This window comes from Eurosta solidaginis, chromosome 5 (assembly GCF_040869045.1).
Source record: "Eurosta solidaginis isolate ZX-2024a chromosome 5, ASM4086904v1, whole genome shotgun sequence".
Lineage (NCBI taxonomy): Eukaryota > Metazoa > Arthropoda > Insecta > Diptera > Tephritidae > Eurosta > Eurosta solidaginis.
In genome coordinates, this window is record NC_090323.1 from 265,411,283 (window position 1) to 265,435,530 (window position 24,248).

At 35.9% G+C, this 24,248-nt stretch overlaps 2 protein-coding genes across 2 annotated transcripts; one reads left to right on the forward strand and one right to left on the reverse strand.

The window, feature by feature from the left end:
* The first annotated feature begins 1,300 nt into the window (after positions 1 to 1,300).
* Positions 1,301 to 8,663, forward strand: Strump (WASH complex subunit strump). Its single transcript, XM_067790319.1, has 7 exons — positions 1,301 to 1,504; positions 1,559 to 1,661; positions 1,901 to 2,092; positions 2,157 to 3,371; positions 4,401 to 5,806; positions 6,694 to 7,077; positions 7,146 to 8,663. The coding sequence occupies exons 1-7, from the start codon at positions 1,383 to 1,385 to the stop codon at positions 7,300 to 7,302; spliced, it is 3,579 nt and encodes a 1,192-aa protein (XP_067646420.1). The 5' UTR covers positions 1,301 to 1,382; the 3' UTR covers positions 7,303 to 8,663.
* On the reverse strand, positions 7,782 to 23,362 carry Pgm1 (phosphoglucose mutase 1). The gene is made up of 6 exons (XM_067790320.1): positions 22,921 to 23,362; positions 22,661 to 22,825; positions 22,508 to 22,589; positions 19,861 to 20,408; positions 9,026 to 9,696; positions 7,782 to 8,953 (listed from the first exon to the last, which is right to left on the reverse strand). Exons 1-6 carry the CDS (start codon positions 22,993 to 22,995, stop codon positions 8,815 to 8,817), a joined length of 1,680 nt encoding a protein of 559 aa, XP_067646421.1. The 5' UTR covers positions 22,996 to 23,362; the 3' UTR covers positions 7,782 to 8,814.
* Positions 23,363 to 24,248: the final 886 nt, after the last annotated feature.

Here is a 24,248-nt window from a genome sequence, read left to right on the forward strand (position 1 = left end):
TAAAAGGCTTATATTTCATAAACTAAGAGTTTCCTAGAGTTGCGGATGATAATTTTGTCATTTTTAGGACCCCCGCCACCCCTCGAAAAAAAGAAAAGTTGGAAAATCGTGGCACCTTATTCTAAATATTCCCAGAGTAGTGATGAACGATATTTCACTATCGATGATTGCATCCCCGATATCACTATTAGTATTAGAATTTTATGCTGAAGGAAAATCGCCATTCGCTATAATCACTATTGGCGATATTCTGCCAGAGGTGATTGTTATTAAAAAAAGAATCGAATGAAGGAAAATGGTCAATCACTGATATTTTTGGATTGCAATAGCTATAGCTATTAGCGATTTGTCAATAGCGGCGATGCAATCACCAATAGCGAAATATCGTGCCATCACTATTGCAAAAGAGTATTGTTAGAGTATTCCAACATGAAGAAAATGGAACACGTAATCCAACAATTTTTGCAGGGTGGCTGAACTCATCAGCTGATTTTATTTTTTTCATTTCACTGGTACAGGCATTGTCAAAAGGAGAGGGCAAACGCAAAATGTATCCAACACATTGATACTTATTTATTATTTTTATTAAATAGTTTCACATCACTAAGTTATTTTATTAACGAACGCATCTGATTCAGCGCATCATTTTCCCACAACATAAGAATTTCTCCTCTTGCCATTCGCCTAACACCAACATGCAGATTTTGACAATCTGAACAAAAGTGTGTTGTTGCTGTGGCAAAGGGGATAATAGCTCCGTCACATAAGCAGATCTTCATATAGACGAGTTTAACACAAGCTTAGGCATTATGAGTAGATTGCACGTATTTTTATGGAGAACGGTAGAATGAGCGACACTGGCGCCATCTGATATTGAAAAGCAGACAACTCCTAAATTTTGTTACAAGCAAAGAATAAGAAGAAGAATTTGATATTTGCTTTGGCTAAGGGTGTTGGCACACTTTGCTAGTGAAATTATTTTTCCCACTCGATGGTAAATTTTATAAAATTTTTCGCAAGTAGAAACTGCAATATAAGAAATGAATACGACACAAAATATGTTAGCAAGTATTTTTGTTGTATAGGGAGAATGTTTATAATAGTGCTTCGCGCAATTTTGTATGTGAATGGGCAAGGCGAAATAAACTTAAATTGCCAAGTCTGAAGTTCCTTCATATTTACAAACGCAATATCTTGTGTGATTGTGGCGATTGCGTTGAATGTATCTGTATGAAAAACTGGATTGTGTCTCGGCCTTTATGCCAGCTTTAGCATGTCAAAATAAAACAGCTGCTTCAATAAAAAAAACCATAGCAAGATTTTCTTTGGAACGAAATTATCAGCCAATATTTATAAACAAACTTAGTTTGAGTTGTTCAAAAATGGGAGAATTTTTGGCTGAAAATAATGCATGTGGTCAAAGTTTACTACAAATTATATCTTTAGGCAACTCCATAATTGCCGAAATACTACGATTAAAGGACTACATTCCAGATATTTATCGGTAAGAAACTGCAAGTTGTCATGCCAAGAATTAAATAAAAGTTCAAATATTTAGCTTAGAATCCAAGGCTGAGCAGCGAAAATATGCAGATATTATACTGGATTTTAGTTATTTGAAAATAGCAGAAGCGCAAGAGCAAAAGATAGAGGAGAATGTGGTTAGTGCTTGAAATTGTGGCAACTCCATACGATGGCAGGACGCTCTTAATACACGTCCGAAAATATTGGGGCACAAGTTTTACCTTCCGTGTTCGGATTCGCGATACTGGGTCGAAAACGCTTTTTTGACACCCCTCACGATTCGTATTAACAGTGTTATGCTGTCGTATAGAATTACTGAAATTGTACCTATGTAGAAGGGTTGGTGAAGTGAATTCATATCCACTTGGTACAATAGGAATTGCAGGACTTGGACGATGAAGTGCGCGAGAATTATTTGGACTTATTGACTCGTTTTTATTTGGCTTTTGAGAGTACACATCAATATGCAGTAGATCTGAAGCAATTTCTCGATGAACTAAATCGTGGCTACTACATACAACAGACACTTGAATCTGTGCTTCAGGATGGCGAAGGCAAACAATTAATGGTATTTTATTTGAATCTATTTATCTTAAGTTTTTTTTAAGATGTATTATTTTTTTACCATTTAGTGTGAATCTTTATATTTATATGCTACTATCTTACTACTTCTTGATTATCACATACCCGGCGTCGTACGCGAACGCCTTCTGATATCATATTATCGCTATAGTGCAGCTAAAGCACATGGTGAAAGCAACATTGATGATGTCTGCATGCTCTTACGCTCTACAGGCTTTGTAGCAAATCCTACAGCTTTGCACTCGAATACTAAACCAACTAATCCATCTCAATATCCAGTTGCCTACTTTTCACGTTTTACATTTGAAAAAACGTTTATTGATATGGTAATTGGTCGTTTACGTTGTGATGATCTCTACAATCAACTAACAATTTATCCACATCCCGATCATCGTTCCACTGCACTTTCCACACAAGCATCTATGCTATTTGTATGCCTATTCTTTACGCCACAAACTTTAGACTCGCAAGTAGCGCAAATGCGCGAAATCGTTGACAAATTCTATTCTGATAATTGGGTAGTATCCATATATATGGGTGTAACGGTAAATCTGATTGATGCATGGGATGATTTTAAGGCAGCAAAAGCAGCATTGGCACCCGTGATAGATACTGGTGTTCAAGGTTTTTGTTTGCTTCATAAAGAAAAAATGTCTAAAACTTTGAAACAGACACAGGAAATTTTACGAGTGGGCGTACTAACGGATGATTTTGTATTGCAAAATATTACAAAAATTCTCCCACTAATGCGTCAATGCAATGTCTTGCTGCGTTGGTATTTTCAACACACATCCAAAGCAGTATTCGAATTTTCTCAAGGTTCACACAAAGCGCAAACAGTTCAGCAATTAGTCTGCACTGAATTGAATTACCAAAATGATCTATTATTGGAACTTTTGCTTGACTGTAGTCAATTGGAATTGGTCGTCAAAGATATATTACGTAATTTAATGAGCGGCAAGGCCGAACGTTGGTCGCGATTTAAACATGAAGCGCTGGATCGTCTTAACGAACTAAGTGAGTCATTTGCTGGCTCCCGTCCGCTGTCAAAAATTGAGAATAACCCACAACTGAAACAATGGTTCAGTGAAATATCAAATCAAGCGGAGAAACTCAATGGAGATAATGCTAATGTTGCTGGGCGTACATTAATTCAATTGATACAGGCACTGGAAGAAGTGGAGGAATTTCATAATCTACAAGCAAATATGCAAGTGAAACAATATTTACTGGAGACGCGCGAATTCCTACACCGCATGATTCAGGTGCATTCTATTAATTTCTTATGCCCAGTATTTATTTTACATAAAGGGGGAAAATGGTAGGTTGAGTTTGAGAAATATAATATATAGAGAGCGAGAAAGTAAAATATAGGTGGTGCGGACGCACACGTTTATCAGTATCCTTTTAGAATAGTTTCATGATACTTTTGAAAATGTCTCCAAGATTATTTTGGGATTGTTCACCTTGGTGTTCGAGATTATTTAGGCACTATTTGGTGATTGTTTTCCCTGATAATTTAGTTAATATTTCGGAACCACTTCGGAATCATTTGGGAACGCTTTCTAGGTAATTTCTGGATTGTTTTCATGTTATGATTCGCGATTATTTTCAGAATAATTTTGAGACTACTTCGAAACCGTTTCAGGATTAATTCGGGACTTTTTGGGAATTGGTTTAGGGATCATGGCAGGACTTTTTCCGGATTATAATGGGATTGTAACCTTGATTAATTCGAATTGATTTTCCTTTTTAGGGATGATTTTGGGACCGTAGTAGGGTAATGTTGGGATCATTTTGCCAGTTTCGACATGTTGTTGTTGTTGTAGCGATTAGGTTACTCCCCGAAGGCTTTGGGGAGTGTTATCGATGTGATGGTCCTTTGTCGGATACAGATCCGATACGCTCCGGTAACACAGCACCATTAAGGTGCTGGCCCGACCATCTCGGGAACGATTTATATGGCCACATTAAACCTTCAGGCCATCCCTCCCTCCCCACCCCCAAGTTCCATGAGGAGCTTGGGGTCGCCAGAGCCTCGTCTGTTAGTGAAACGGGATTCGCCGCTCGAAGGTGAGGTTGACAATTGGGTTGGAGAAGCTATATATTGCGCTACACAACCCCTTGAAACCCCCAGTTTCGACATCATTTCGATTGTTTCGCAGGGACTCATTCGCTTTGCAGATCACCTTTGGTAGCAAAGTTTTCTTTGTGTTGCTCTTGAGAAAAGCATGTTGACGTTATGCGGATGATGTTATAATCACCATTAAACTAACTAATATCTTACTTTACAGATTATTAACGTCAAAGAAGATATTCTTATTAATATGCAATTGATCGGTGATTTGAGCTATGCTTGGCGCTTGCTTGATCGCGATTTCACTACAATCATGCAGGAAAGCATTAAAAAACAACCAAAGTCTGTTATACGCCTACGTGCCGCATTCCTTAAATTGGCTAGTGCATTAGAAATTCCCTTATTACGCATAAACCAATCTCATAGCGAAGATCTTGCATCCGTTTCAAATTATTACAGCACAGAACTAGCAAATTATATGCGTAAAGTATTACAAATTATACCAGAGACAATGTTCAGCATATTGGCGCGCATTATCAATTTACAAACGGAGGTGCTACGTGAAATACCCACACGATTAGACAAGGACAAGTTAAAAGAGTATGCCCAATTCGAGGATCGGTATACAATTGCAAAGCTTACACATTCTATTGCAATATTTACTGAAGGCATATTAATGATGAAAAAGACATTAGTTGGTGTTATTGAATTAGATCCCAAACAATTACTTGAAGATGGTATACGCAAAGAATTGGTTCGACATCTTGCAAATGCTTTAAATGTTGGCTTAATTTTCACAACAAGAACAACAACGAAATCGAAACAACAACAGCAACAACCTACAGCAGAATTGGAAGCCAAATTATTAGCTCTAGCTAAAATAATGGATGGCTATAGACGTTCTTTTGAATATATACAAGATTATTTAAAGATTCATGGTTTGAAAATTTTACAAGAGGAACTAACACGCATAATTAATTATAATGTGGAAAAGGAATGTAATGCATTTTTACGTAACAAAGTACAAGATTGGCAATCACGCTATCAAAGCCAAACAATACCCATACCAAGTTTTGCGCAACTGCAAGGCGATCCAACAAATTCAAATAATTTCATTGGCCGTTTGGCGCACGAAATACTGCAATGTACAGACCCTAAACAAACAATTTTCCTTGATTTAAAAGCTACCTGGTATGAGAAACGTGCGCCACATAAAGAAATATTAAATGCTTGCTTCTTTAGTAAGGTGCGTGGAGCGATTGGTCCAGCTGGTTTGGTAGGTTTGGATCGTTTGTATTCGTATATATTTGTGGCTGATTTGAAGCGAAATTTAGATAAGTTGCAAAAAAATTTAACCAATGATAAAATGTGGTTAGATGCTTTGAACAGCTTAAGTGTGGAATTGGAATCAAAACAATTCCCTGATAAGAATGCTGCTGCAAATCCTTTGAAATTTTATAGCAACTATCATAATCGTTGGCTGAAAGTGTGGCCGACTATTTTGGAATGGATGCTAAAATTGGGTCATAAGCAGATACTGCGACAACAATTGGCATTTGAATTAAACAGAAGCAGTAAATGTAATTCAAAAAATTTAGAATCAGCTTTAGAGACTTTTAACAGGTAAATCTTAGAAATCTTATATTATTCGCACAATGTTGTTGTTGTTATTGTAGCGATTAGGTTACTCCCCGAAGGCTTTGGGGAGTGTTATCGATGTGATGGTCCTTTGTCGGATACAGATCCGATACGCTCCGGTAACACAGCACCATTAAGGTGCTGGCCCGACCATCTCGGGAACGATTTCTATGGCCACATTGAACCTTCAGGCCATCCCTCCCTCCCCACCCCCAAGTTCCATGAGGAGCTTGGGGTCGCCAGAGCCTCGTATGTTAGTGAAACGGGATTCGCCGCTCGAAGGTGAGGTTGACAATTGGGTTGGAGAAGCTATATGTTGCGCTACACAACCCCTTGAATCCCATTATTCGCACAAACTTATTTATCCATGCCGGATCCATGCTATTATGTATCCTTCTCATCCCACTTGTAAACTTACTATCTGGAATATATTGGCAGCTTTTATTGCTTTGAAATTATGTCGGGAATTAACGGATCTATATCCGATAACAATTTCCGAAGGGATATAGATCCGTTAATTCCCGACATAATTTCAAAGCAATAAAAGCTGCCAATATATTCCAGATAGTAAGTTTACAAGTGGGATGAGAAGGATTCATAATAGCATGGATCCGGCATGGATAAATAAGATTGTGCGAATAATGGGATTCAAGGGGTTGTGTAGCGCAACATATAGCTTCTACAACCGATAACAATTTCCAAAACACTTCGGGGAGTGTCATAATCGCTACAGCAACAATAACTACAACCTGCAAAAGCAAAGGCCAATCAATGATGACATTTCAAGCAAGCTTAAAAGTGTTAAATACTCTATAGATATTTCAGCTTTCAAATATATTCACTAATTGAAAAAAAAAACTGTTTTTTTTCAGAGCGTTACTAAATGAATTGGAACAACCGTCTATTTATACAAAATTCAGCAATTCGGAACGGGGTAGTGAATTGCTGGTTGAAGTTAATGAGTATCTACTATTTACAGGATCCTATGAACCATTTGAACAAGTTTTTCTTTCAACTAAAAGTACACCGCATGTATCGCTGTTCCTCTTCTTATTCACCATTGCACATATGCCACGGCTTCAATTCAACAATAGCACCAGTAGTATACAAACGAAGAGTAACAAAGATAGCTTAGATGGAACGCCAATGTTAATTGGTCTACTAACTGTTTTACAACAATTCCAAAGAGATGTAAAATTGTTATATTTGACGTATCTATGTCAATATGCCACTGTGATAGTTGAATCAAATATAAGGTAAGTTATAATGTTAACTAATTTGTAAATTTCTTATAACTTTCGACATATGATACATGATCTTTCAGCGCAAAAAGTGAGATTGGCTTGGAAGCAACCATTGTATTACATTTTTTACAAATATTCGTTCGCTTAGCCAAGCTGCCTCGGACTGTTTTGTTAGAACGTTGTCCTACAATTATACTTAATCAATTTGAATTTTTAGCTGCAAGCAACAAAAACTAAGTGCATATATTTTTTTATACCAATTTCACACAGAAGCTTTATAAAATCATTAAACACAGAAATTTAATGGAGTCACAATTTTGTTTAATGGAATAATTAATTCTTGCTTTTCATGCAGGGTCACCCGTCTCATTAACGAACATCTGACAGTAGCCCCAAAATAATGTTACGATTTTTACGAGAAAATGGAAAGCAGCGCTTTCTCTTCAACTTTTGCAATTTTTTAGTATTTTTTTTTATATTTTTGGTAAATTATTGAAAATAACTTTTTAACACGCTTACGTATATAAGCTTCACTTGTATGTATGCTTGTTTGTAACTCTCTAGGTTAGGCGCAAAGGAGAGTTAGACCCATCTAGCGGCAATTATTAAAGACTCGCGGCAGTGGTTAAATAACTCCCTACAAAAGAAGTTGTGCTTAATAGCGGAGGCACGAACCTCTGTGCTGCGGCGTGTTTTTTGGGTTTTTTTAAACTATATTTATGTTATTTTTGATTGGCTTTTCTAACATTGACAATAAAATCAGAAACACCAAGCAGGGCTGATAACAATGTTTTACTTTGTCAGGCATTCAATAAAACCATGAGTTTATTAAAATTTGTGCTTTGTGTGGAAGTTTGAGTTCAATAGAAACGCTTTAATGTAGGCAACTTGACTAATTTGGGCAAAACACAAGAGTTGTATACATGTAAAATTTTAAGATTTGAGTTGTTTCCATGGTTTCCAATATAAAATTTGGTAGCATTTTACAAGACAGTGCATCATCTAATTTTTATCAAAAATTATCAATGGTCGTATCAAAAGACGCGTTTCGTCAAAAGATATTTACAAAAAAACATGGAATGACCTTGAGAGGTTCCGAAATATGGGGACCGATCCTTAGTTTTTTTTTTTTTTGTTCAGAACACCTTCCTGCGTTGGCGGTCCTCAGCGGCGATTAAAAAAATGAAATCCGCGCAGAACATGTTCCTGCATTAGTGTGTGTGTGTACAACAAATTTGGCAAAATACAAAAACCACATGAAAATTTTAGTAAACATCTTTTGATAGAAATAAAATTTTTAATTTTCGCTTTTGGATTCTAAAAACGGAGTTCGAAACGCGTCTATTGATACCACCAACCTAACCTAGGTGGTGCACCGTCTTGTAAAATGCCTAAAATTCGATTAAAGCATAGCACATACGGCGAATAGCAGACCTTGTGAATTTCCTGATTATTTTATTAACTCTCTGTGTGAAATTGGTATAATGTAGAAAACTTTACTATTTCATTAGCGCTCCGCGTGAAATTGGTATTATATTTGTAAAACAATATATTCATGCTTATATAAAACACAAACATTAAATTTTATATTAATAAAACTTTTTTTTTAACAAATGCAATTAAAATAAAAAGGGCATCAGATATACATACATACATAATTTGGTCAAAGTGTTCGTAGTGGTTTTTGGTTTGAGTATAAATAAAGTTTCAAAAACTGTATAAAGTGCAAAACAAACTCGCATAAAATCCCTATGTGATAACAGTAGGGGCATTGCGTCCAGTAAATTTCGGCAGCTGAGAAATTTCTAAAGCAATATCAATCAGTGGTTTAAGCATTTCGCTAGCCAAACCAAGTACATTATCCTTTTCATAAGAGTCAATGTATAAACTGTAATTATCAAAACAAAAAACTCATTTAAACAAATCAGTTAGTAATTGAATAAAATTATAGACCACATACCGTACAGTAGCCCCAGAACTGCCTGTGCCACTCAACCGGAATACAATGCGACTGCCATCCTCAAAAACAATACGTAAACCCTGCTTCGTAGCAACAGATCTGTCTACTGGATCAGTATAACTAAAATTGTCTGCAACCTTAACTTTATAAGTTTTGCCATCGCTTATAAAGCTCTTGTCTAAAAATTCTGGATTTGTTATATTCTTCTCCATAGTTGCAATCATTTCATTACACGGTTCCAATTCACATTCCTCATAATCATAACGTGTAAAATAGTTGCGCCCATAGGTGGCCCAATGAACTTTGAGGATATCTTCGATTCCTTTGCCGGTGTGCTGCATAACAGAAAGCCAAGCCAAAACAGCCCAAATGCCATCCTTTTCGCGTATATGATTTGAACCGGTACCGAAACTCTCTTCCCCACATAAGCATAAACGTCCTGCATCCATAAGATTACCAAAGTATTTCCAACCGGTAGGGACTTCAAATACCTCTTTACCCAACTTTTTACCAACCAAATCAACCGCTGATGCAGTTGGCATACTTCTAGCGAAGCCTTGTATACCATTCTTCTTAAAATATGGTATACATTCTAAATTATTTGCAATTACTGCCAATGAGTCGCTTGGTGTAACAAAGAATGCACGGTGACCAATTATCATGTTGCGGTCCTAATGATGCAAGATATTATTACTTCCAATGGAAATATGTATATAAAGTAAGATTTATATATATTTAAACAACTGCTTGCGGTAAACCCGTTTGGTTGATTGTTACTTATGTCATAATATACATTTTGATGGCATTCAAGTTCCCTGCTCTAACGCCATTTTATTTGATATTTATATATACTTCGGCCTATATGGCCTAGAAGGTTTAATGTGGTGATGTTAATCGTTCCCGATGTGGTCGGGTTCGTACCTTAATGGTGTTTTGGTTACCGGAACGTACCGAGCCTATATCCGGCCAAGGACCATCAACATCAATAACACTCCACAAAATATTCGGGGAGTGTCTTTATCGTTAATACAACAACAAAAACAACAAGTGAAGTCAATAATACAAAATGGAGTCGCATTTGACAAAACTCACCCTCATAAATTTAAGCGCTACTTCTTGACTTATCTGCAGCACTAATTTTTTCAGTATGTTGTTGTTGTTGTAGCAGTGTACGCTTCTCAAGGCAGTCGGTTCTATGTACCGGAGCGAGTGTAAAGTGGCACTCAACTTTGGGCTCGCAGCCACACGCACGCACACACACACACAACAATAAAAATATATTCTTTTCTTTGTTTAATTTAATGGTTAATTTTATTTGGTTTATGTTTGTTTTATTTAGTTTTTAATTTCCAATAAATGTGTAGTTTTCGTTTGTTTGTTTATATAACTATTTTTTTTAAACTTGTACACGTTCACTTAGCTTTTAGTCTTTTAATTTATGTTCACAACTTTTATTTCTTTTACGTTTCATTTTTCGCGTGTTCGTGTCGTGCCGGCTCAATCCAAACTGAAAACTGTAGAAAAAATACTGACGCCTCAAAGCAACTTTGCCGGTATCCAAAAACGCATAACGGGAAAATCTTATGATGCGATGGCGTGATAGAGTCGACTAACGGAGGATTCAGCCAATCAGAATTCTCCGTCATTCGACTCTCTCACCCAGTAATGCCAAGTGCATACATGCATGGCTGCATCTTTTTTTATTAGAGGGGGAGTTGCCAGATTTAAATGCAGTAACCCAATTTGACACTACATCATCCCCCTTTAGAAAAGAAGAATTTGGCAAGGTGATCAGTCTTGCCACATTCTTCTTTAGGATTTACTAGGATTAAGATTTAAATTTATAAGAAAATGAAATATGTAAAAAAAATAATGTTTTCAGTTTGAAGTGAACCGTTACTATTTATATGCTTATTATTAAATTGAGTAAATATATATTTATTAAGTATTTCAATCTAACATATGAATTTTGTACATTAGGCCGTATTAAAAATTAACATTAACAGGTTGTTTAGTTTGGCCTTCATTGGCATGTTCTTAAAGTAGGTTTATATTTAAAGATTATTTTCGGCTATCAATTTAATTAATTTTTTGTATACGATTTTTGTGTACAATTTTTTCAATTTTATTAGTTTCATCAAAAATTTTTACATTTGGTCCATCGATATTCTTTATTATGTAGGGACCTTGATATATATTTCTATGTTTATTTCTCGGTTCTGTTTCCACTAAAACCCTATCATTAATTTTAATTTCTAAAGGCTTAGCAGTTTTATCGTATAATTCTTTATTTCTAATTTTATGTTTATTAATCAAATTTCTTGCCATTTTATGAGATTTTTGCATTCTATATTTTAGTTCTTTTGTATAATTTTCTACATTATAGATCGGATCGATTTGTTCCTTTTGTAATTCATGTGGCATTGTAGATTTTCTGCCAAATATTAATTCGAAAGGAGTCAATTTATTATCAAAAACCGAACTACTTGTAGTATTATGTAAAAATGTAAAATACTTCAAATACGTATCCCAATCTGAATACGTTTCATCTAGATATGCACGTAAATATTCGTTAAAGACTCTATGGTTTCTTTCAACAGTACCAACAGTTTCGTGGTGATAAGCTGTTGAGAAATCATGATTAATTTTTAAAAGTTTTGTTAATTCCGAGACTAATTCATTTTTGTATTCCGTCCCTAAATCGGATCTAATGGCTCTCATTGTACCATATGTTAGTATAAAGGTTTCAAAAATAGCACATGCGATAGTTTTTGCTGATTTATCTGGTACAGCTACTGTTACCAGGTATTTAGAAAAGTCACAAATCATAGTAACAGCGAACTTGTTACCATAGTTTGATTCTGGAAGTGGACCTATTGTATCGATAATCACTATGTCAAATGGTTTACAGGGTGTTGGAGTAAGGACAAGATTTTCTTTTGTTTTTGGTCTGACTTTATTTAAAAGACATTTATTGCAATTTTTCACAAATTTCGCTATATCACGTGTCATGTTTTTCCAGTAATATTTAGTTCTTAATTTGGCATATAACCTTTTTGTTCCGCAATGGCCTCCTAACAGTGGATCTTCGTGATAAATTGTCATAAGTTTTTGTTTCTGTTCATTGTCTGTTACGGTCTCTACAGGGTCCGTCAATATTATTTGTAATGATTTTAAAATTTCATTTCCGCGGATTTTAAAATTCGTAATTGAAAAATTATTGAAAAAGATATCATTTTTTGGCCATTCTAATTGTTTAATATTGTGATTGTCGGCTGCTTTTTCCAGCCTCGAAAGTAACTCATCTAAATTCGTTATTTCGTTAGCAGTCACGATATTAAGTAAATTATATTTTTTATGTTTTAAATGCGCATAAATTTGTAAATTGAAGATCTCCTTATGTTTATTATATTGTATTGTTGATTTTACTCGCGGTATCTTTTTTGAAAAATCGTGTGAAAATTTATCATAAACTTGTACTTTATTATCGTTAGAGGTCGTATCATTTAAACTTATTTTTTCATTTTGTAATTCTTGTTGTTTAGTTTGTGATCGCGTTTTAACGGCTAAAACGTGTTTTGTCGAATCTTTAATCTCGTCTATACTTATACGCGAAAGAGCATCAGCCACAACATTCGATTTTCCTTTAATATATTCAATTGTAAAATTGTATTCTGATAAATCTAATCTGATTCTAGAGAGTTTCGAGGAAGGATCTTTCATATTGAATAGATAAACTAATGGTCTATGGTCTGATTTTACCGTGAAATGTGTACCGTAGACATACGGCCGAAAATGTTTTATAGCAAAATGTATTGCTAAAAGTTCTAATTCTATGATTGCCTTTTTCTGTTCGGCTTTATTGAAAGATTTTGATGCAAAGCAAATCGGTAAGTCATTATCTCCATGCTTTTGGCTTAATATAGCGCCACAACCACTCTTAGATGCATCTACAGTGATAATAAATTCTTTTGAAAAATCAGGGTATTGTAATAATTGAGGAGACATTAATGATAATCTTAATTTTTCGAAAGCATTCTCGCAAGCATCATCCCAAACAAATTCAACTTTTTTCCGATTTAGACGATTTAAAGGGGCTGCCAGTGACGCAAAGTTAGGTATAAAACGCCTATAATAATTTGCAAATGCAACGAACCGCCTAACAGCGTCCTTGTCTTTAGGCTTAGTGTATTTTTTAATTGCGTCTATTTTTGAGTCATCTGGCAGCAGGCCTTTGGAGGTGCATTTATGGCCTAAAAAAGTTACTTCAGAACGAAGGAAATTGCATTTGTTGGGATTTAACTTTAAATTGAATTTTCTACAAGTTTCGAAAACTTTTTCTAAATTTTTGAGGTGATGTGTCTCGCTACATCCGATGACGATAACATCGTCAATGTACATAAAAGCTTGATTTGGCGAAATGCCTGAAAATGCTAATGACATCATACGTGAAAAAGAGTTTGGTGCTATATTTAAACCGAAAGGTAAAACTTTCCAACGAAAAGCTCCTCGATCTGTACTGAAAGATGTAACGTCTCTAGAATTAACATGAAGTGGTATTTGGTGAAAACCAGAAAAAAGATCTAAAGTCGAAAAATATTTGGCTCTTCCAAGATTGTCGAGTATGTCGTCTACGCGTGCCAACGGAAATTTGTCTGCGATAAGCTTTTTGTTGACTGCTCTGAAATCAACGCACATACGGTAAGACTTTTGGCCTGTAGGATCCTTTTTCGGCACCAAAATTAAAGGGCTGTTATAATTAGAAAAGCTGGGTTCTATTAAATCATTTCGCATTAAATTTTCGACTTGTTTATTAATTTCTTCACGTTGTGTATATGGTAAACGATAATTTTTTATATAGACTGGATTTTTATCAGTTAAACGTAGCTTTTGTTCGTAAAAGTTATTTAAAGTCATACGATCAGTTTTTAAAGCGAATACATCGGCATATTTTAAGCATAAATCTATTAATTGTTTTTGAGCATAACCCGGCATTTGATTTTTCAAAATTTTCGTTAATTCCTCTAAGCGTTTTTGATCTTTTGAAGTTTCATTGATTTTGTAGACATTGTAGTTGGTGATATCTTCCGTTACGATATTGCAATTGTTGACATGTTTTACTTCGTCAGTAATATTTAAAATTTTTACAACTGGATTATTTGTGTCAACAATGCACTTTGCCGTAAAAACACCATTACAGATTTCTTGCGAGTCTACAAAAACAGGATTATCGCATTTTGGTAATTTAAATAACCGATAAACTTCACATCTCGGAGGAATAACTAAAGAATCGGTACTCGTGCCGTGTAAAATTGGTATATTTGCGTTATCTAATCCGGTATTAATAGTTATGCTATCGCTTGCGTAATTAATAATGCATTTATTAAATTTTAAAAAGTCTTTGCCGAGTATTCCGTCTGAAGGTATATTGAAATCGTCGTTAACTACATGTAAAGTATGCGGTATTAAGAATTTATATGCAATTAAGTTGGTTTTTAAGGTTCCTAAAGTTGAAATTGTTTCAGGCGTTACGCCTGTTATGTTTGTTATTTCGTTAGTATTAAAGTTACAATTTTGATATAAACTTGAAATTTTGATTAAAGAAATATCTGCTTGAGAATCTACTAGAAAAGTACATGGTTTGTAGGAATCGCTACATTGAAGTTCAATAAAATCTGAATAATTAAGGTTCAAGCAGTAGATGGATTTTAATATTTTTGAAGAAGATTCGTTTAATTGTCTAAATCGTGATTCCGATCCCCCAGTGTTCGCTCCTGAGGGTCGTTCACGTTTAAAGCGCGTACATTGGCATTACTTCGCGAATTTGAACGTCTATTATTATTAGCATTATTGTTACTACTACTAGGCTGATTGTTTCTATTAGTGCTATATCTGTCATTATTACCTCTATTAGAATTAGTGTACCCGTAATTATTATTGTTGTAATTATTTCTATTGTTATTGTTGAATCTTGCGTTTGGATTGTTGTACCTATTATTGAAATTATTACCTCTATAATTTCCTCGAAAACTATTTTGCCAATTACCACGAGTACGGAATGCTAGTACTTGTCTTTCTTTTACCTCATTATTACGTTCGACTATCATTTTTGCAACTACGTCTTTTGAATCACTGAAGGTAGTTGAAGCCAGGATGGATTTGACCAATTCTGAACGAGTGTTCAACCTGCACACATTCACTGTTTGCTCTACGGCCATTTCATGTGCCTTGGCTTGTGTCATACCTTCAATAATCAAAGAACGTTCCAATGCGTCGGATAGTTCTTCAACGCGCTTAGCAAAGTCTGAGTAATTATTATTGATGACATGTAAAGACGCGATTTTACCAGAAACAACTTTCGAGTTGTCGGGTTTTATTCTATTTCTCAAGGCAGTCTTTATGTCATCGACTGAATTTATTACGGTTGGTAATGCTTCGCGTGCTTTTCCCTCAAGTTTGGATTTCAAAAATGCAATAAAAGTACTATTTAAATTTTCATCTGAGAAGATTTCAATTAATTTTATTTTGTCGATAAAAGATTCTAATGCCAGTGGATCGCCGCTGTAGTTGTCCCTAATAATTGAGGCGCAACTGGTAATGAACACCTTTTTCTGTTCTGAGGTTGCCATGATTGAAATATTGTTATTCGATTGTAAATCTGAAGAATTATTTGTTGAAGGCAAATTAGAAGAATTTGAAGTAGAGTGAGAATTGGAAAAGTCAGTTCCTGACTGAAAATTGGAAGTGCTAGTTAGTAGGTTGTCTGAATTATTAGACGAATTTGCTGAAGGCTGAGTGTTTATAATATTAGTTACTGACTGAAAATTTGAATTATTATTTTCTGCGATATCTGAGTCATTAAATCCTAAAAAATCTTCTTGACGAGCTAGTGAACACCTTCCTTTAGGGCTTGACTTATCGCTGGAATTGCCCCCAGAATCGGACATGTGTTTGAAACAGGGTAATTTTATTGAAAATTATTTTAAGAGAAAAAATTTTGTAAATCAGGTAAATATTTTGTAAATATTATTTGAAAATCCTGTTAATATTTGTCGCGTTTGGTATGAATTTTATAAAATGGTAAGTCTGGTTAAGAAAATTATATAATTTGTTTTTTTTTTGAAAACAAAGGAACATCCGGTCTGCGGATTTTCTCTAAATTATAGGCTAGAGAAATGCCTACCCCCCTTCCGTGCCGAACTTAGTCGGACTTACCGACTGTCCCCCACTAGGTTAGCCCCGCTAGCTAACCAATGGACAGGCTGTCCTAAAAAGGACACTTGGTCTGTGGTTTCTCGCCCCCCAGAATGGGCTTTGCAAAAGGAAATAGGCAAGCGTGTTCCGGTTTTCTTTTATTTTGTGAAAACCGAAACAGGCTGGTATATTTTTTTTTGGACTATTGGAAAAAATATAAAAAACCGCACTTGTTTTCACAAGCCTAACCAAAATTTTTCCGAATATACGGCGATGTTTACGACCACATCGCTTTATATTGAAGGTATGAAAAGTATAACGTATATTATATCACGGACGCACCGCTTTTAATAAAATTTCCAAAATGTTTCTATAATTCCTATAGCAATCGAACGAAATGAATGAAAATATTTTATTGTTTCCAAGTTAAATTCAATTTTGTATATGAAGGCAAAAATTTCATTTCCTGGCATGTCAGAGGACGATTTTATTATAAAAATAATAAATTTTTGATTTAAAGAGGCTTAGAAACGGATTTGCTGTGATAAATTCAATATTATTTTAATTTTTCTCAAAACCATTTCGTAGGCGTTTCTAAATGACTTATAAACAAAAATTCACGGTTTTATAAGCTTAATGCAATTTCCATATTATTATAACCACTAAATTTCAAATATTTCCGAAAAGTAACTGATTTAAATATTGCCAAAACACTAAAGTTTCAAGTAAATTTGCAACGCAAATCAATAGCTGAATATTTGTATCGTTAGGGCATTTGAAATTTATTAGTAGGCACCTTAAAATATATAGTTGTTTATTGCTATGATCGGCCTTATGGCAAAACGCAAAACTCGAAATTTAAAATTTAGTTTACTTTGAATTATTATTCAAATTTTAATCAATGTTGGTAGAAATATATGTAAGAATAATTAGAAATAGAAATAAATGGTTACATACATACATTTACGGCAGTTACCCCTTTCTGCTGCCGTTCTGGTACTGCTTTTTTATGGTGCTGCACTGCTGCCAATATGCCCTCCGCTGCTGCTTTTTTTTGTTGGAGATGCCTCTGTCGGCGTTTGCTATCCCGGACTTTCTCTGCTGATAAAGTTGATTTCACGGCTTTAGCGCCATTATTTATTCGCCGTTATATTAAATTGTTTCTGGCGTGATTATGTGCCGTTAACCATGCGATTGGCTTTAGCGCTTTTGTTAGCTGTACACACCAGCATATATGTATATGTATATAAGCCAAAACTGCCGTGGCTTTATTATATTTAAAAGTTTTACGAAAATTTGTTTGTAGATAATTTGTTAAGTAGTTTGTATAAATTTCGTGATATTTATGACATATTTGCATTTTTTGCGTAGGGTTAAGTTTCCATGTATTTAGTTGAAAATGTCGAAATTTGTTAGGATTTAATATTAAGTAATGTAGTAAATTTTCGTAGTTTGAGTAGAAATTTTGATTTGTTTTCGCCAGTATTTCGGACTTGAACAATTTTTGTAATTTATTGATTTTATGCTTTTGTAGTAATTTTTTGAAAATGGTCCAATAAAGGAGTCCAATGATGAGGCATATACCCACACATTTTGGGTTTCACTCTACGGCACTTCATAGTGTTTTTTTTTTCAGCACATTTATTACAATCTTCACGCATTTTACATATGTAAAATTTTAGACTGTCCAGTTTTTCCACTATATTACAATCTGCAGATTGTGTCACGGTCGCCATGTAAAGTGGCATGCTGATGCCACTCAACTTTGGGCTCGCAGCCACACGCACGCACACACACACAACAATAAAAATATATTCTTTTCTTTGTTTAATTTAATGGTTAATTTTATTTGGTTTATGTTTGTTTTATTTAGTTTTTAATTTCCAATAAATGTGTAGTTTTCGTTTGTTTGTTTATATAACTATTTTTTTTAAACTTGTACACGTTCACTTAGCTTTTAGTCTTTTAATTTATGTTCACAACTTTTATTTCTTTTACGTTTCATTTTTCGCGTGTTCGTGTCGTGCCGGCTCAATCCAAACTGAAAACTGTAGAAAAAATACTGACGCCTCAAAGCAACTTTGCCGGTATCCAAAAACGCATAACGGGAAAATCTTATGATGCGATGGCGTGATAGAGTCGACTAACGGAGGATTCAGCCAATCAGAATTCTCCGTCATTCGACTCTCTCACCCAGTAATGCCAAGTGCATACATGCATGGCTGCATCTTTTTTTATTAGAGGGGGAGTTGCCAGATTTAAATGCAGTAACCCAATTTGACACTACACGAGTCGGGATTTTTCCTGTTGTTGTTGTTGTTGTTGTAGTGATAAGGTTGCTCCCCGAAGGCTTTGGGGAGTGTTATCGATGTGATGGTCCTTTGCCGGATACAAATCCGGTACGCTCCGGTACCATAGCACCATTAAGGTGCTAGGCCGACCATCTCGGGAACGATTTATGTGGCCACATTAAACCTTCAGGCCATTCCCTCCCTCTCTACCCCCAAGTTCCATGAGGAGCTTGGGGTCGCCAGAGCCTCGTCTGTTAGTGAAACAGGATTCGCCGCGGATAGGTGAGGTTGACAATTGGGTTTGGAGAAGCTATATATTGCGCTGGCAATCTGAAAGGTTGCGCTACACAGCCCTTTGAATCTGGTATTTTAGTCGCCTCTTACGACAGGCATACCAACCGCGGGTATATTCTGATCCCCTAACCCGCTGGGGTCGGGATTTTTCCTGACCAAGGACTGTCATTTCAGTGTAACCCCATTTAATTTTCTGAGTACCATGAAGTAGTGTGCAGGAAAATAATGTGTGCGGTCTGTATTTTCTTTTGTGGGAGGATTTATTTCCTTTTCCTGAGAGGAAATGGGAAAGTTTCCTTCAGAAGACGGGAGGGAAGAACACTGGCGTAATATGCCAGGCCTGATCCAATGTAAATGTAATAATCCTAACAGCTATTCTTACAGGATACTGTAGACTGAAAAGTTACATGCAAAAGCTGGGTATAATATCGAGCAACACATGCCGATTTTGTGATCGATCATCGGAGACGGCGGACCATGTACTCCTGGAGTGTGACGTAATCTCAAGACGTAGGGCTAAGTTTGTGGGCTCACCATGGCTAAAGCATTCTCACATCAAATCCCTCAAGCCAGGTGAACTGCTAGGGTACATCAAAGGAGCAGCTGAGGGCACAATAGACCAATGGTCGCAGTGCGATCCTTAATTAATTAGCTATCTATCTGGGGGGTTTGTAATACAAAACTCGGGACTTACGATATACGGTCCCAAGACCCAACATTTATCTATATATATAAAACAAGCGTTGAAGCTGGTCCATTGAGCAGAAAGAGGTGGCTGGTGTAAAAATATATGTATATACAAATATAATACACTAATGACCGCTTTTTCAGTGCGAGTTTAAACTACAGTTTAATTTGACACTGCTACAACAACAACAACAACAACAACTAGAATTTAACCCTGCCTTCGGCCGCTTACGCTGAGATGAGCAGCAAAATTTTATGTTATCGAACAAAGTGCCAAGTTAAACTCTAGTCAACTATAACTGTGATTAAAACTCGAACTGAAAAACCGGGCATAAAAAAATGTGTTTCCATTCTGCAAATTTAACTTACGCCATCGCCATCGAATGCAGCGCCAATATCGTAATCACCCTGTGCTACAGCTTGTACTAAATCCTTGGCGTAGGTTAAATTCGGATCAGGATGTAAGCCTCCAAAATCAGGTAGTGGTGTTGTATGTACTACACAACTCTCTGCGGCACCCAAACAATTCAAAAAGATTTCACGTACATATGAACCTGTTACGCCGTTTAATGAGTCGATACGCATTTTAAGCGGTTTTCCAGTAGTTTTGCCACTAACAAAATCACGCAGTTTTTCAAAATCGAAAATCTCTTTCATATGTGACACATAATTTGCCACTGAATCGATAACATCAACAACGAACGGCTTGCCATTTACTTCATATTTGTTTGTACCTATTTTATTAATTTCAATCTCTAAACCATTGACAATTTTGTACTCTTTAATTGCAGTGGATAGTTGGTAGATGTTATTGGTTACTGCATCTGGGGCGGGTCCACCATTTTCGCAATTGAATTTGATACCGAAATCATTTTCGGGACCACCAGGGTTATGAGATGCGGTGAGCACAATTCCACCTACAAATAATAGAATTGGTTACACAGAGGTACAAGAAAGAGTAATGTTGAAAGGCCTGGGGATTGTTGCTATTTCTCTTATAGATTTAATGTTGTTATTGCTGTTGTAGCGATAAGGACACTCCCCGAAAGTTTTGGGGAGTGTTATCGACGTTGAAGGTCCTTAGTCGAATTAAGATCCGGTAGTTCCGGTAATAAGCATGACCACGTTGAACCCTCTATGCTATCTCGGCCCCACCCCTAGTTCTATAAGCCTCGGCAGCTAAAAAAAAAACAGTATTTGCCACGGGTAGGTGAGGTTGACAATTGGGTTGGAGAAGCCATAAAGTGAGCCTGCAACCCCTTGAAACGGCGCGCTACACAATCCATTGAATCATTTTGGTATTATGGGTATAAACCCCATAACCCGCTGGGGTTTGTTGTTGTTGTTGTAGCGATAAGGTTACTCCCCGAAGGTTTTGGGGAGCGTTATCGATAAGATGGTCCTTTGCCGGATACAGATTCGGTACGCTCCGGTAACACAGCACCATTATGGCCACATTAAACCATCAGGCCATCCCTCTCTCCCCACCCCCAAGCTCCCTGAGGAGCTTGGGGTCGCCAGAGCCTCCTCTGTTAGTGAAACAGGATTCGCCACGGATAGGTGAGGTTGACAAATGGGTTTGGATAAGCTATATGTTACGCTGGCAACCTGAAAAGGTTGCGCTACACAACTCCTTGAATCTGGTATTTTAGTTGCCTCTTACGACAGGCATAGCTACCGCGGGTATATTCTTCCCCCCTAACCCTCTGGGGGTTTGCCGTAATTCATGCTGTTTGGAGCTTTTTTTAATTCATGAATTTTTCAACTTCACTAATGCTGTATTTCATTCTTCGTCTTAAAGTTATGCTTAGAAATGAGCGATGCATAGCTTAAGCCTTTGACTCCTTTAAACGAAACTTAAGCCCCAAATGTAAAACTGAGCATGAGAAAACCAGCATTACTTCCAGGAGTCCCACAGTGTTATTTGTTGTTAACTCCAGTTCTAATACTGTAAGTTTTCCTATCTTAATTAACACTACACTCAAATAACGAATTGATCTCAAGCAACACTTCTGTGATTTGTTATCTCTACGACTTTCAGAAGTCTTCTATTTTGTTTGCTATTACGTAGGTAGATAAGGAATATTGAAGGGAACTTTTATTTGAAATAAATAGAAAAGTAAACACTTGAAAACTATATGCCAGTAGTCACTGAATTTATATATAGATTGCAAAAGGATAACATAACAAGCATTGTTCTATGATGTCCAACATTGGAGCAAGGTGCGAGTAAAACTGCGAAACACCATGTTTGGGAACAAAATGGGACGTACATATGTATATGTATGCCCGTAATTTCTATAAATTCTGTAATGATTTTTAAACAACAGTCGAATATGCACATCCATTTTTTTATTATGTATGCACTCTCTAATCGAGTAAATTTCTGATATCTTTTCCTAATTTCTTTCTTTAATTGAGAATCATTCAAGAACTACGTCCAAACCAGGGACTAAGTACAATAATTATTTGATTACGGAATTATAGCAAATCATTTATGTACACTCGATAATTTTTTTCTACAAATTTGTTGCATGCAGCCAGCAATAATGGTAGGCGTCTAACACTTCTTACACTGCACTCAGTAAGCCCATAGTGGGTCGAAAATTAAAGTGGTTTGGATAAGTTACTTTAAGATGGTACGTGGTTGTTGTGTGAGGTTCTGTTCAATAGTCACGACAGCCCATAATTTTATTTTTTAGATTCTCGAAAGGGAAGTCTAGGAACAGTAGCAGCTTCAAAAGGGTAGGACCTTAAAAGCGATTACTATCAGAGAAGTTGGATTCCTTTCAAAATTGAATAGGTTTGTTTCGTGAGAAAACACTTCACGTGCAAAACATATATTGCGTAAGGCATGATTTAGTTTGAATAACTAAGAGTTTTCTTTTTCAGCCTATATTGGCTAGGTACTTATAATTCAAGCTTTGAGGCACCCAAATTGTTTGCTGACAGTTTGCAGATAAATGTGGTTGTTTTCATATGTATATTTTAAAAGCTTGGCTATCTTTGTTCTTACCGAGGGCCTTATACTGACGTATCAAACTTGAAACTGCCGGAGTAGACAGTATACCATTTTGCCCAACCAGTAATTTTGCAACCTGAAAATATTAAAGGTAATACAAAGTTATCGCCACATGAATGGCACGGCATACTCAAAATAAAAACTTACTCCATTTGCAGCACATATACGTATAATAAGCTCTGCTGCTTCCTTACAATAGTAGCGCCCATCACCACCAACAACAAGTAGAGCTCCAGTTAATGCTGCACCATTCGCATCCAAAATACATTGCACAAAGTTTTCAGTGTAATTTTGTTGCGTGAATACTTTTACCTTTTAATTGAAGAAAAATATTTAATCACTTTAATACATATGGTCAATCTAATAACCATATAAATATATGCATACACGATACGTTTAAGAACTACCTTTTTGCGTAATCCACTGGTGCCGGGTTTCTGGCCCTCATATGGCTTTGTCGCGACTACAGTAATATTTTGCATTTTCGAAAAATTTACAATTCCACAATTTTCTTAAAAGCAAAATGATTGTATGATAAAGATCTACTAACGTTCGCTATACTCAAATCTTGACAAACGACTACGACGGCCAAGTACTTTACTGATAATATACGTATGAAAGGTCATCGAAGGTCGTAGCAAGATGGGCAACCTCGAATTTCTACAACAGCAATACTTTGAAGTATCGTTATTTGTGAGTTAATCCATTCCATATAATGAGTTATTAGATGTAAACAAATTTTTTCTAGTCTATATTACAGCGCTAATTAGTAAAAAATCCGGGTTCAACTTATAAATGCATAATGCAATGCATAAATCAGCTAGCAAAAAAAAAAAACATCTGATATGAAATGTAAACAATAAAATGTGAATTATCGACAGGTAACTCGCTTATCGATAACAACCGCAATCATGTCTCATCCCAGCCAGCATTTATTGAAAATTTTGATAAAAAATAATCAACTATCATACCCCCAGAAGCATGGCAGAACGATACAAGGTGTCAGCATGGCGACATACCTACAAACATAAATAAAAATTCCATGTACTTTGTTTTTGTAAATTAGATGGACAAATGTCAAAATCGTACTGCGCCAGAAGTTGATGTATCAAATCAAATAAAAAAAGTTTATAATCAGCTGTCCCATGCTGCCCCTAGTATCGTTCCGCCATGCCCAGAAGATTGAAAAAGTGATCGAAAAATGTTTTTCAGTTGTCAAAGTCCTGGTCCAGTTTTCGTGGTCCTGGGGGTCAATTCTCTAACTGTGAAAAACTGAAAAATGTACACTCATTGAAAACTCATTTGCATACAAAATTTGCACTTTAAATTTTCATGCGATTCTGTAAATTATTGTGCACATTGTTTTGCTGAATGAGTGCTGAATGTAAAATCCGTATGTCAGTGAGAAAATACTCATCAAACGCCATGAAAACAAAAATGGCATTCTGCAACAGTGCGTATGAGTTTTGAATGTCAGAATAGTGTACACTGGCTGCCAAGAAAACTCACGAAGTTTTTATCAGAGTTTTTTTGTTCACAGTTTTGCTTAACAGAATCAGAATTTCACAGTTTACACAGTTTCTTGTGTACACTTTAAAACTCACAGTTAGCGAATAGGGCCCCTGGGATTAAGACGCGTCTTTTGACACCTCTCCCGATATTGTTGGTAGCGTATTAGCAGTCAACTAAACTTTTACCCACAATTTTTTTGTGGGTAAAACACCATTACAATAAC

Coding starts and splice junctions, on each gene's coding strand:
- Strump (XM_067790319.1), top strand. CDS start 1,383: ATGGGAGAATTTTTGGCTGAAAATAATGCATGTGGTCAAAGTTTACTA. Junction 1,662..1,900: donor AAAAGATAGAGGAGAATGTG/GTTAGTGCTTGA, acceptor TTGGTACAATAG/GAATTGCAGGACTTGGACGA. Junction 5,807..6,693: donor GCTTTAGAGACTTTTAACAG/GTAAATCTTAGA, acceptor GTTTTTTTTCAG/AGCGTTACTAAATGAATTGG.
- Pgm1 (XM_067790320.1), bottom strand. CDS start 22,995: ATGCAAAATATTACTGTAGTCGCGACAAAGCCATATGAGGGCCAGAAA. Junction 22,826..22,920: donor CCAGTGGATTACGCAAAAAG/GTAGTTCTTAAA, acceptor TTCAATTAAAAG/GTAAAAGTATTCACGCAACA. Junction 9,697..19,860: donor CTGCATTCGATGGCGATGGC/GTAAGTTAAATT, acceptor TTGCATCATTAG/GACCGCAACATGATAATTGG.